This window comes from Vombatus ursinus, unplaced genomic scaffold (assembly GCF_900497805.2).
Source record: "Vombatus ursinus unplaced genomic scaffold, bare-nosed wombat genome assembly UNPS02014789.1, whole genome shotgun sequence".
Taxonomy (NCBI): domain Eukaryota; kingdom Metazoa; phylum Chordata; class Mammalia; order Diprotodontia; family Vombatidae; genus Vombatus; species Vombatus ursinus.
In genome coordinates, this window is record NW_020954567.1 from 967,818 (window position 1) to 979,745 (window position 11,928).

An 11,928-nucleotide genomic window follows, 5' to 3' on the forward strand; every position below is an offset into this window, starting at 1 on the left:
CTCTCTCTCTCTCTCTCTCTCTCTCTCTCTCTCTCTCTCTCTCTCTCTCTCTCTGCCCTCCCTCTCTATGTNCACTGACTGACTTACCAGCCGTCTTCTCTCTCTCTCTCTCTCTCTCTCTCTCTCTCTCTCTGCCCTCCCTCTCTATGCTGACCACACAGGTTCACTTGCTGAAGGACCAGTTGGCTGCAGAGGCTGCAGCTCGACTGGAGGCCCAGGCCCGAGTCCACCAGCTCCTGTTGCAGAACAAGGACATGCTTCAGCACATCTCTTTGCTGGTCAAACAAGTGCAGGAGCTTGAGCTCAAACTGTCAGGACATGATGCCAGTAAGTGACCCTTCTGCTGCCCCTCTCTCAACTCTCTGCCTTCACTCACCGGCCCAGGGTCAGAAGAAGACCTTAAGGGCTGCTTCACCAGAAGCACCAAGAGCCCAAATGTCATCTCTCCCTGCAACCCCTCTCCTGAGGAAGGCAGGGAATGAAGCAGCCCCATGACCCAGCCCTGCTTTCTAAATAAACAACCAAAATCCCCATGGACCCACCTGGTACTTATGAGATGCCTCCTGGGTGCTGGGGGCTGTGGGAAATGTGCAACATGAGCCAGTGTCCCCAGGATGGCTTGCTTATGGGTTGGCTTTGCCACGAGGCAGACTCTTAGGGTGGGTTAAGGGCATAGGAAGGCAGTATAATAGAGTCCTGGGCTTACAATCAGGAGACTTGGCCTGAAATTCCTCATTCCACTCTTATTACTGGTATTTGTTATTCGGTTGTTTCGGTCACATCCAACTCTCTGTGATCCCATTTGGGGTTTTCCTTGGCAAAGATATTGGAGTGGTTTGCCATTTCCTTCTCCAGCCCATTTTATAGATGAGGAACTGAGGCAAGTTAAGTGATTTGCCCAAGGTCACACAGCTAATAAATTTCTGAGGCTGGATTTGAACTTATGAAGGTGAGTTTTCCTGATTCCCAGCCCAGGACTCTATCCGCTGCACCTCCTAGCTTTCCCATTATTGGTATTACTGGCCTCAGTTTCCTCACCTGCTTCTCGAGGTTGTTGTGAGAAGAGCTTTGAGTTCACTTATATTTTCTCTCCTTTGACCTTGGGAGGACAGGGAAAGGGGATCTATCAGCTAAAGATGGGGAAACTGAGTTTGAGAGAAGTCAACCCATGTACCCTGGATCATACAGAAAGTCACTGGCAAAGCAGGGGTTAGAATCCAGATGTTTTATTAGATAGTATATTGACTAGAATGCTGGACTTGGACTTAGCAAGACTTCAGACACTTACTATCTGTGTGACCCTCCTCATCTGTAAAAATGAGATTGATCATATGAGGGGCATGTCTCCACTTCCTCCATTAAGGTTTGATCTCCTTAGCCTTGCCTGGGTGTGAGCTGGATTAAGTTCCCTTAGGTCCATTTCCGTGTTGTAGAAGAGTGATCCAGGGTCACTTCTCTGGCTCATCTGGATTTATTTGGTAGACACTTGCCCTCCTTTTAATCCAAACACACCCATGACTTTATATGGGACATTAATGCAGGTTTTTGAACCCACTGATTTTTCTCACCAGAAATCTCATTTCAAAGCATTGAATCATGGCCTCCCATCTGCCTTCCAACCAAAAGAAGCTGGGACTTTGGGGCTGCCAGTTCCTAACCATTCATTGCCAAGTGCCTATGGTATGCTTGAAGCTGTAGAGAACACTTTCCATTGCTTCTCAACTTCAAATTCCAAAGATCATGGTGTTCCTATAGTCTAGACCACCTTAGCCACTGGCTCACAGGTAGCCCAGGAATTAACCCACCACAGGTCTGATGAAACACAAATTAGATAGAGTGATTCTCAGATTATTTCCCAATTTCTGTTTCCTACCTCCTATGATGGATTTCCTTCTCCCCCAACCTTACTGACCTTCTAACCTGTGATTGTGCTCAACAAAGAGGCTTGATTTGACCGATGAGCCATGTATACTGAGGGTTTGCTGTCTCCTAGGTCTTTCTGGTGTTAGAAGGGTAAGGGGCCAACAGAAACTTAGATGGCTTATGTCTCTAGGACAGCATTTCCCAATCCACAGTCCTTGACAGATGGAATTCTGGTTTCATTGGAGTACAGTACTCCCAGTGTGAAACTTCCCTCCACTGATGGAGGGCACTTTTTCTGTAACTTAACAGTCTTAGAACATTGCAAAGGGCACTGAGAGCTTGTGACTTTCTCTTGGTCGGTAGCAGGACCTGAGCCCAGGTCATCCTGATTCTAGGACTATCTCTCTCCATCATGCCCCGATGGCCTGGCAGATTTCTACCGGGCTAGAAAACTTCTTACTATCCACGTCTGTGTGGGGATTCTCCCACTCCCAGATCCCTCCTTTTCTCTAGCTCCTCACACTCCCCACTTGGAGTCCCTAGATGAAAGTCAGCCAAGTGGCCAAAAGTAGAGAATTCAGCCTTCTGTTTTTAAGACCAATATAATTTGGATTGGGAAACACTGTTCTGGTGGACGTGGTCCACGGATCCTAAGATCCTGTCTAGAGCTGGAAGGGACCTTGGGGACCGTAGAGTTCAACCTCCTCTTTTTACTATTGTGGAAACTGAGGCTCAGAGAGGGAAAATGTGACTTGCCCAAGATTTCACAGTGTCAGAAGCAGAATTTAAACCTAGGTCTTACAACCCCAGAGCCTGTGTGCTCTATTTGTTGTAGCACACTGCCCAGGATGACTCTTTTTCCCAGGGTGATCTTTTTAGTGCCTATAAAAACCTCAGCCCTGAAGACCTAGAGGTGCGTGGTAGTATTTCTCTCCCATAACTTGTTTAACCTCCAATCTCCTCTTGCTCTTCTCTCTTTCACCAGTGGGTTCCCAAGACAGCTTGCTGGAAATCACCTTTCGCTCTGGCGTCCTCCCCGTGCTCTGCGACCCTACAACCCCCAAGTCCGAGGACCTCCACCTGCCCCCGCTAGGCCCCAGCTCGGCTGACTTCGCTCACTCAGTGGGCAGCCCCTTAGGTAGGCGCGACTGTTTGGTGAAGCTGGAGTGTTTTCGTTTCCTGCCACCCGGGGACACCCCGTCAGGGGGAGAGCCTCTCCTGGGCAGCTTGGAGCTCATCAAGTTCCGGGAGTCAGGCATCGCCTCGGAATATGAGTCTAACACGGACGAGAGTGAGGAGCGTGACTCATGGTCTCAGGAGGAGCCTCCTCGCCTGCTGAATGTCCTGCAGAGGCAGGAGCTGGGGGATAGCCTGGATGATGAGATTGCAGTGTAGGTGCTTGTAGGAGGTGGTGGCAGTGGTGGCCAGGCTTCTGGGGATGAAGGACATCAGAGACAATGTGGGAAGGGCGTCATCTCCACGGCCTGTGGTAGCAGGGAGACTGGGAGCACCACCAGCTTGGGCAACATCTTTGTTTGCCCAGTGGGGTGGTGAGTGGGACCTAGAGAAACTTGGGGTTTCCCAAAAGGCTTTAGGGTTTTAATTTGGGAAAGTAGGAAAGAAAAGAAGAGGGTATAACTCCCAATATCAAACTATTACTTCATCCTCCTGTTGATGTGAAAAATGGACCTGGCTTTCTGGGCCGAATTACATCCCTTTAGAGGTTTGCCATTCTCCAGACCTACCAGGCCTATATAGGAAGGACTTCTGTGTCATAAAGATTTGGCTGATAATTCCATGAGGTCACAACAGCCCCCTCCTCTTCCTGTACTCCCTGTTGGGGGGGGATGTTACCTGATGAAGTATCCTCTTAGACACCTCTCCTACATCAGGCCTGTCACCCAATGCCTAACTTTGTCGTCATTGAAAGTAGAGCCAGTGCTAGGCATAAGAGGGTTGAGTGTGCTGGCAACAGAAGCAGGAAATTTTATTCCTCAGTGAAGTATGGAAGTGGCATGTCCCCTACAGGACCAGCCATCTTGGTTTATGTAATCCTTTGAAGCCCACAGGGAGGTGCAAGAATCATAGAAAAAGTATGAGATTGGTCCTTTCTTTGGGTATGGGATTCCTCTTTTCCCCTCTATAAAAGGCAATGCCCCTCAAAATTATAGCTGTAAAGTGGCCCAGACACTTCTGGGCCTTGCCAACAGAAGCCATGTCCTCAGACTTTCAGGGGACTTCAGCCTCTCTTCCTATCTCCTCCCCTCCCCATGCAGATTTGTAGGGGTTTTCAGTTTGTTAAAGGGACACCGACTGGTAGCTGGGAAGGGCTTTGGCCAATGGGAGTCCCAAATGGGCCTCTCCCACTTGAGTCAGGAATTGTTAGCCACATCACCATTGTCCATATGCACACCCGTCTACAATAGCAGAGTGATCGATCCAACACCTCAAAGATATGGATATGGTAAAAGACTAGTAGAGGAGCCTTTAGAAAAAGCTCCCGTTCTTCTCTCTGTCCAGTGAGACAGCAGCTGGTTATTCTTCATGGGAATTTAGAAAATGCCTGAAGGAAAACTGGGGTGTATTGGATTCCATCAGTTTTTTCCTGAGGGAATCAACTCTGTCCTCCATCTTGGAGAGCAAAGCTATAGGCCCAGAGGTCAAGAATTGTTGAAGGGGTTGGTCACCAGGCAGGATGTTTTCATCCCAAATCATTGTTTCAACCTTAAGTTTCCTTTGTATATTAGGAAAAGGAATGTTCTACCTATCCCCATCCTCCATATAACTGCTGCATTTTCTTCTGGACCAAATGGTCCAAATCATGGGACAAAGAAAAAAAGTCATACAACTTTACCATATTTCTCTCCAGAGATTACCATACCAGATGCAATTTAATTGGAAATAGTTAATGTTTGTGTGTGTGCATTTATGTGTGCTCCTGAAGATTGCCCAACTTCCCTGTGTATATGGGAAGGACCCAAGAGCAAAATTTCCATTGTCTGTTGGCTCTGCCCTTATATTCTATCAAAGTATCCTTCTATTCCATTTATTATAGTTCTAAGATAATTCTAATCGATTAATCTTGTCCCTGAACTAGTCTTATTTGTATTTTTTAAAAATACTGAATTAGGCCTAGGTAAAATTAACTGATAATGGGAGAAGAGCACCCTAGGAGAAGCCCATAAGACAAGAAAATTGAGCCATTTGGTCCCTCCCTATCTGGGTTGCAAAGCCTGAATATACTGTATTGTTAACAGGCAGCTTAAAAGAAATAAATTTTTGCTCACCAGAGAGCCTTGCAGGGAGAGGGAGGAGATCTGACAATGCCGGTGGCCTGCTGTGGGCCAGCAGGAGCTAAAGATGAAGCCAGTGGCAAAACGGACAGGACAGGCTGTGCTGTTAGGTAAGAGGAATTTGTGTTGGTAGGCAGGCCTTAGGCAACCTATTATAGGACCCGAGGTACTTGAAGGTGTACATGTATGTATATATGTAGATGTGTAGATATGAACATATACACTATAGATATGTATATACATAGAGAAAATACATATATATATATTATATATATATAGAGAGAGAGAGAGAGAGAGAGAGAGAGAGAGAGAGATGGAAAAGAAGGTGCTCAAATGATACGGAGAAGACAACTATGGTGAGAGATAGGTTGACAAAGGCAAAACCAAATAGAATGTAGAAAGAACAGGGTTGGGGGCAAGGGGAATAGGGATGGCCAAAGTAAAGGTGATGTAAGAACCAGGCAAGTTTAGTACTGAATGCAGCCCCCAGGCTTTAAATTCAGAGCCAATCTCACTCCATGGGAGAGATCTTTCTGACTCCCTCAAGACCTTTTCACTCCCTGCTTCCTCTCTGGCTTCCAATGTTTGCTGGTGGTCCAGTGGGGAAGACCACAAAGAACTGTTATCCCACCGATTTGAACCTGGGTTGAGTGGCAAAGCCAGACTTAGTGTTGCTAGATACTGACTGTTTGGGATTGGAGTTTGGTTCCAGGTGATGGCTATACCCTAAACACCCCCATTGGGAATGCTTCATTTTCTTGGAAAGGGTGGCCTGACTATAAATTTTTTCCTTCTGGTCTGGACCTTTTGCTTCAATGAAAGGAAGAACAAAAAAAGGCTGAGAGGTTGAGCTTGTTACTAGAAGGAAAATAAGTTTTAGATTTTTGCTGTTGGCCCAGGGAGGACTTCCTTTTGCTCAATCAACATTTATCCTGTCTCCTCCCATCCCCTGAGCTAGCCCCAGATATTCCCTGTGGCAACTGTTCAGGTATTGGTATCCTACATAACATGATCCACATGAGTGCCCACATGTCGAAGCATGGGTGGCAGTCACTGTGTGTCCAAAGGGAAGTGTCTTTGGATTCAGAGCTGGGGAGGGCGCAGCCCGAATGCATCAAGGTGGCCTCAGTCATTCGACCCTCAAGCTTGAAGACAGGGAAAGAGCTGCAGCATCTTACACCTTCTGTCCCAGTGGAGTCCCCCCCAACCTCCCAATCCCTCTCCTTTCCTGCTATTCATTATGCTAACTTGTTTCTCTTTCACTCTTCAGTTCTGCAACTTTGTGGAGGAGATATGGACTGGGGTTGGGGGGAGGCAGGTGTGTGTGGGCAAAGCACCTATATCAGGGATGATCAGAGGCTGTGAACTCCCAGACCCCCCAGGAAAATGTACCACTCCGTCACTGCACAGGGGGCTGTGTGTGGGGTCAGGGGAGGAAAGGCAGCTTCTGCTCACCTCGACTGTACATTGGAATTGTAAATGTGTAATTATATTCCTGCTAATCTCAGCACTGTCTGTAAAACTTCTCTGGCCTTACCGCTCTCTATCTACTGATCTTGCTTTCTTGAGGGTTGATTTGATGTTTCATTTATTCTCCTCCCAATCCTTTCCCCTTTCTTCCCTTCCTACAACTGTTGTTTCATTAACTCTATTGACTCAACTCTCTGGAAAATGATTCTGTCCATGTAAGTGCACTTACTCCCTGGATGTTGTCACCGGTCTAGTGGCTTTTGCTAAATAAACCTTTCTTATTTCTAAAGTCTCTTTCTGTCGTCCCTTCTTGTTTCTTACTCTTCTTCTCTACCTGCCTCCTTTCTTAACTTCCTCTCCCCAAGCCAGGCAGATGTGGNAATAAACCTTTCTTATTTCTAAAGTCTCTTTCTGTCGTCCCTTCTTGTTTCTTACTCTTCTGCTCTACCTGCCTCCTTTCTTAACTTCCTCTCCCCAAGCCAGGCAGATGTGTGATGAATGACTCATTTCCTGAGGGGGTGGTTCTTTTGGGGGGTAACAGAAGTGATAGATTTGTATAGGGAGGGAAGGAAGCCTGTCACCTCAGCTGCTGTTCAACTTAATCAGCTTGCAGAGACCAAGGAATCAACACACAAGCATTTTTGCAAACTCATCCTCCTTTGCCTTGCCCTTCTCACACCCCTCAGAGTTTCTGGGATGTTGTGGGCCAAGGCAATGGATTTCCTAGGTCTATAGAATTGGATTGTTGACTTAGAACCAGAAGTGACTTTAGATGTCCTGCCCCTCATGTAAGATGAGGAAACTGGAGCCAGGGGAGATCAGTCAGTGGCAGAGCGGAGATATGAACTCAGGTCCTTTGACTTCAAATCTAATGCTCTTTCCACAGTACCACAATCATATTACATAACCATAGGGTATCATATTTCAAGTTTAATTAATATTCCCAGTTGTTACCAGCACACTTTCTTTTAATGTTTGACTGCTTTCTGAGTCCATAGTTCCAGTCTGGTAATTAAGCAATGATGATGACACCTATTCCCATCTGTTTGTAAGCACAGTAGGAAAGGCCTTGAAATTGGAGGCTTTGTACCCCACCTTTGTCTCCCACTGTGTGACCTTAGGTAAATCACCTTTCTCAGGACCACAGTTTCTTTATCTGTATAATGCGGAGATTGGCTGAAATGACCTAAGATCCCTTCCTTCCTGTTCTAATCTGTCATCCGTATATTGCCTTAAAGTATTTGGGGTTTGGGGGTTTTTGGTGGAAAGAGGGAACTTAGTCCCCATTTGCCATTTAATTAAGGGAAGCCTATTCCAACATAGAACCTCCCCTTAATGTTGTTAATCCTGAGCTCCTTTGTAAGGACAGTCTTAGTGAGTTGCCTTGGGTCAGCTGGTGATCTTGCTGATGACCCCAGAGTTCCCTGGACCACACACTTTGGGAACCACTGGGCTAGCTAATAGGATCTTAGATCTTGAGCCCAGGAGAGAAGAGACACTTGGATAATGTCTCAGGTGTCACAAGTAGTAGGATTTGGGGCTGAATTTGAATTCATGTCCTTTGACTCTTGGGCCAGATGCCTGGGGGCAATTGATAAATGAATTGACTTGCCTGTGCACTCAGATAGCAGACATGTTTCAGAGGCAGGGACTGAACCCAAGTCTTCTTGATCTCGAGCCCGGCCGGTATATCATACTGCCTCTCACTTTCAATCTAATGGTGGCTCATTTACAGTCTAAATTTTGCAGAGCTGAAATGTGGCTAATGGTCAGAGGGCTCTCATTTGGGAGTATGAGCACCCGGCTGCATAGTTAGACCTCTAACTACTATGGCCAGATTTGACAAAGATCAAACCAGTGAATGACACCAGGCCACTCTCTGCCTCACACTGTTCATCACCATCACTGACACACTTAACTTGATGTCTTGAGCAACATTTAAAAAAAAAAGGAAATATAAAGGTTGCCCTTTTAACAGACTGAAAGTTTTAGAAGATGTCTAAAGTTACCTCTATGTGTTTTAAAAAAAAAAACACAACTTTGTTATATACCTCCCCCATCTACCTTGGAATTGGGATATCTGTTTTCATAGAGCAGAGACCATCTGCTTAATTTCCAAAAAAGACTTAATAGTTCTCATGGAAGTGACAAAAGTCCTCAGGCTTAGCTTAGAAGGAATATTTCAAGTCATTCTAGGAATTCTGCAGACTCAATGCATTTGCATAGGACTAGGTCCTCGTTGACGTTCTTACTGATTTTACCCTCACGCGGTCAGCAGAAAAGTCCAGACATCACGCCTACTCTTAGTATGCAGACAGATGGAACAAATGACCGTGCCTCTACCCAGAAAGAATGATGGTCCCCATTACCAAGTGGCCCCAAAACAAATGACAGATGAAGAAAAACCCCAAATAAATCACAATAGGGTTCTCCTGCTAAAAGTGTAGTAGTCTAATTTGGGAAGCAGGGACTGTTTACTGTGTCAATGAGAAGTTACTGAGTTATCTTGAAGGCCACAATGCAGAAACTAGGCCAGTGGAGTAGGAGACCTTGTATCTGCTTTCTTTGTCTCTCCTGAAGACAGGAGTACAGGGTGTAGACCTTATCAGCCTTTATGGTTTCTGCTTCAAAAGGAAGGACAGGCCAAGGTGGACAACCTATGCCATCTATTTATTTGTCATTTGCATCCTGCCTGCTGCCAAAAAAAGAACTACGAGGTGGCTCACATAATTAGTCACAATATTAAATGAATTAAAATAAAAACAGAGCCCCCCAAAAATCTGCTTAAAGGAACAGAATAGAACCTGGATACAAATCTTACATCTGCTACTTAGTACTTGTGTGACCTTGGGCAAGTCTTTTGACCTCTCTGGGGAATCATTTTCTGTACCTATAAAATGAGAGATTTGAATTAGGTGATGTCTAGATCCCTACATAGCTAAAGGTTAGACTAAATGACCTCTGACTGTCTGTTGCTCTGAACGTCTCTGACCCAATGATACTGCAAGTACTCTTCTCCCCATTTCTCTGATGAGAAAACTGGGACTTCTTCAAACTTACCTTTCTAAAGGGTAAGTGACTAAGTACTACACTAACTTATTACTGTACCAAGTAAGGTTGTTTGACCAACGAGGGTTAGAGGTAGGAAGTGACATAGGTGAGGAATCATTCTGATTTTAGAGCAAATATAAAAATGATTTTCTCAAAGTCCAATAGCTAGTCCCTATGATCAGGAAATATACTCTTGCTAGGCATCTCCTAAGCAGTGACAGTGTCCCCCTGAGATGAGCTAGCAATTTTTTGGGCTGAGCTCTCCTTCTCACTCTTAAAAATTATTGAGTATCCCCCACCAAAGGATTTTATTTATGTGGGTTATATCTACTAATATTTAGCATATAAAAATTAAGATGTCTTATTATTGTGAAAATAGTTTTGACCTTGTGGACCCCCAGAGGTCCCTGGACTGCACACTTTGGGAACCATTGGGCTAGCTCATAGGATCATAGATCTTGAGCCCAAGGGAGAAGAGAGAAACACTTGGATAGTTAAGTGACTTGCCCAAGGTGTCACAAGAAGTAGGGTTTGGGGCAGAATTTGAATTCATGTCCTCTGGGCCAGTGCTCTTCACTATAGTCCCTTCTGTAAGGGATATCTCCAGGCCTAGCTTCTGGGCTTCACATTTGAGTTGTAAAATAGACTCAGGAAATTGGAGGATGAGCCCTCATCACTATCACTGGATTTGGCAGGAGCAGGATAGAAGGAGCCCTGTTTGAACACCACAAGGAAACATGATGTAATGAGAAAAGGGGATTGTCCAGGTCTTGCCCTTCTCCATTTATGGAAGGTGTTGGTCAGAGAGAATAAGAAAACGTCAAGTATTAGTGTATGTTTCTGTGTGTGTCTGTGTGTGTGTGTACATGTACATACATATATACATAGGCATGTGTACAAGCATGTCTGTATATCATCATCATAATAATAACATTCATATAGCACCTACTGTGTGCTAAGTGCTTTATAATTATCTCATTTGATCCTCACAAAAACCCTGGGATATAGATACTATTATTATCCTTATTTTACTGATGAAGAGACTGGGGCAAACAAAGGTTGAGTGACTTGCCCAGGGTCACACAGCTACTGTGTTTGAGGCTAAATTTGAACTCAAGTCATCCTGACTCCAGGCCCAGGTGCCCTATCCACTGTTCATGTACCCATGTTTGTGTAATTACATACATAATATACATTGATTTTTATAGTCAAGAAAAACTTGGCTGACCTTTGATGCAAAATACAATGAGAAACATGGTACAGTGGAAAGAATACTGGCTCTGGTGTTGAGGGACTTGGGTTCAAATCCAGCCACTGACTCTTTGTGTGGCCTTGGTCACTTTATTTTCTTGAGCATCACTTTCCTCATCTGTAAAATGATCTATGATCCTAGGACATTGTCAAATGAAGTTGTGTAGCCAGCCTGAGGCTAGCCTGCCTGGGAAAGAAAGAAAACAAAACACACACACACACACACACACACACACACAAAGAGAGTCCAACTGATTACATCTTCCAGTAAGTATCTGTGGGATTGTGCCCCCTTGTAAGGAGATGGCATTCAGTCCTAAGACTTTCATTTACCTCCAGGATCCCCAAACCCAAAAAATGAGTATTTCTCCTCATGCCATGACTGTAAGGGATCACTACAGGGCCTGAGTGAGAAGTAGAGGGTCTTCTAGTGACCGTATTACTAAAGAGACACGAAGCCTTCAGGAATCCTCATTAGATTAGGTGGATCTGGTTAGGAAACAGAAACACCAAGGACTGAATAGAAGAAACGTGGTTTGGGCAAGGCAGACAGTGATTAGACCACCACCTCCCCCATTCTGGGCATTCATTAAATCTCTCTTACTGCAGCTTAAGATTGCATTCACTTTTTTGACTTCTGTAAAGTGCCATTGGCTCCTGTTGAGCCTGTAGTAACTAAAGCACTCGGCATTCTTTTGCATTTTTTTTACAGGACCTGTTTCTAGCCACTCCTCCTTCATCGAGTATTTATACAGTTGATTTTTAAAATTCATAGTGTAGAACCTGACACTTATCACTGTTCAATTTCATCTAGTTCAATGTGGTCCATTGTCCTAATCTGATGAAAGCACTTTTGAGTCTCAATTCTGTCATCTAACACATTAACTGCTTTTTTTTTCCTATTAAACATATTTTCACATTAGTCATGTTTTAAAGAAAAATTAGAACCAATAGGAGGAACCACCAGAAAAAAGAAACAAAACAGAGAGAAAAAAAAAGT

General features: G+C 44.8%; 1 protein-coding gene across 5 annotated transcripts in view; it reads left to right on the forward strand.

The window, feature by feature from the left end:
* The window catches only part of LOC114047482 (carboxyl-terminal PDZ ligand of neuronal nitric oxide synthase protein-like), a 379,736-nt gene that overhangs the window by 347,447 nt on the left and 20,361 nt on the right, over window positions 1-11,928 (forward strand). For 4 of the 5 annotated variants that reach the window (XM_027868301.1, XM_027868303.1, XM_027868302.1 and 1 more), the window contains 2 exons: window positions 162-327; window positions 2,849-3,001. In XM_027868301.1, the coding sequence (XP_027724102.1) occupies window positions 162-327; window positions 2,849-3,001 (319 nt within the window). The remainder of the gene's footprint in view (window positions 1-161; window positions 328-2,848; window positions 3,002-11,928) is intronic. The other variant, XM_027868304.1, reaches the window with a different exon arrangement.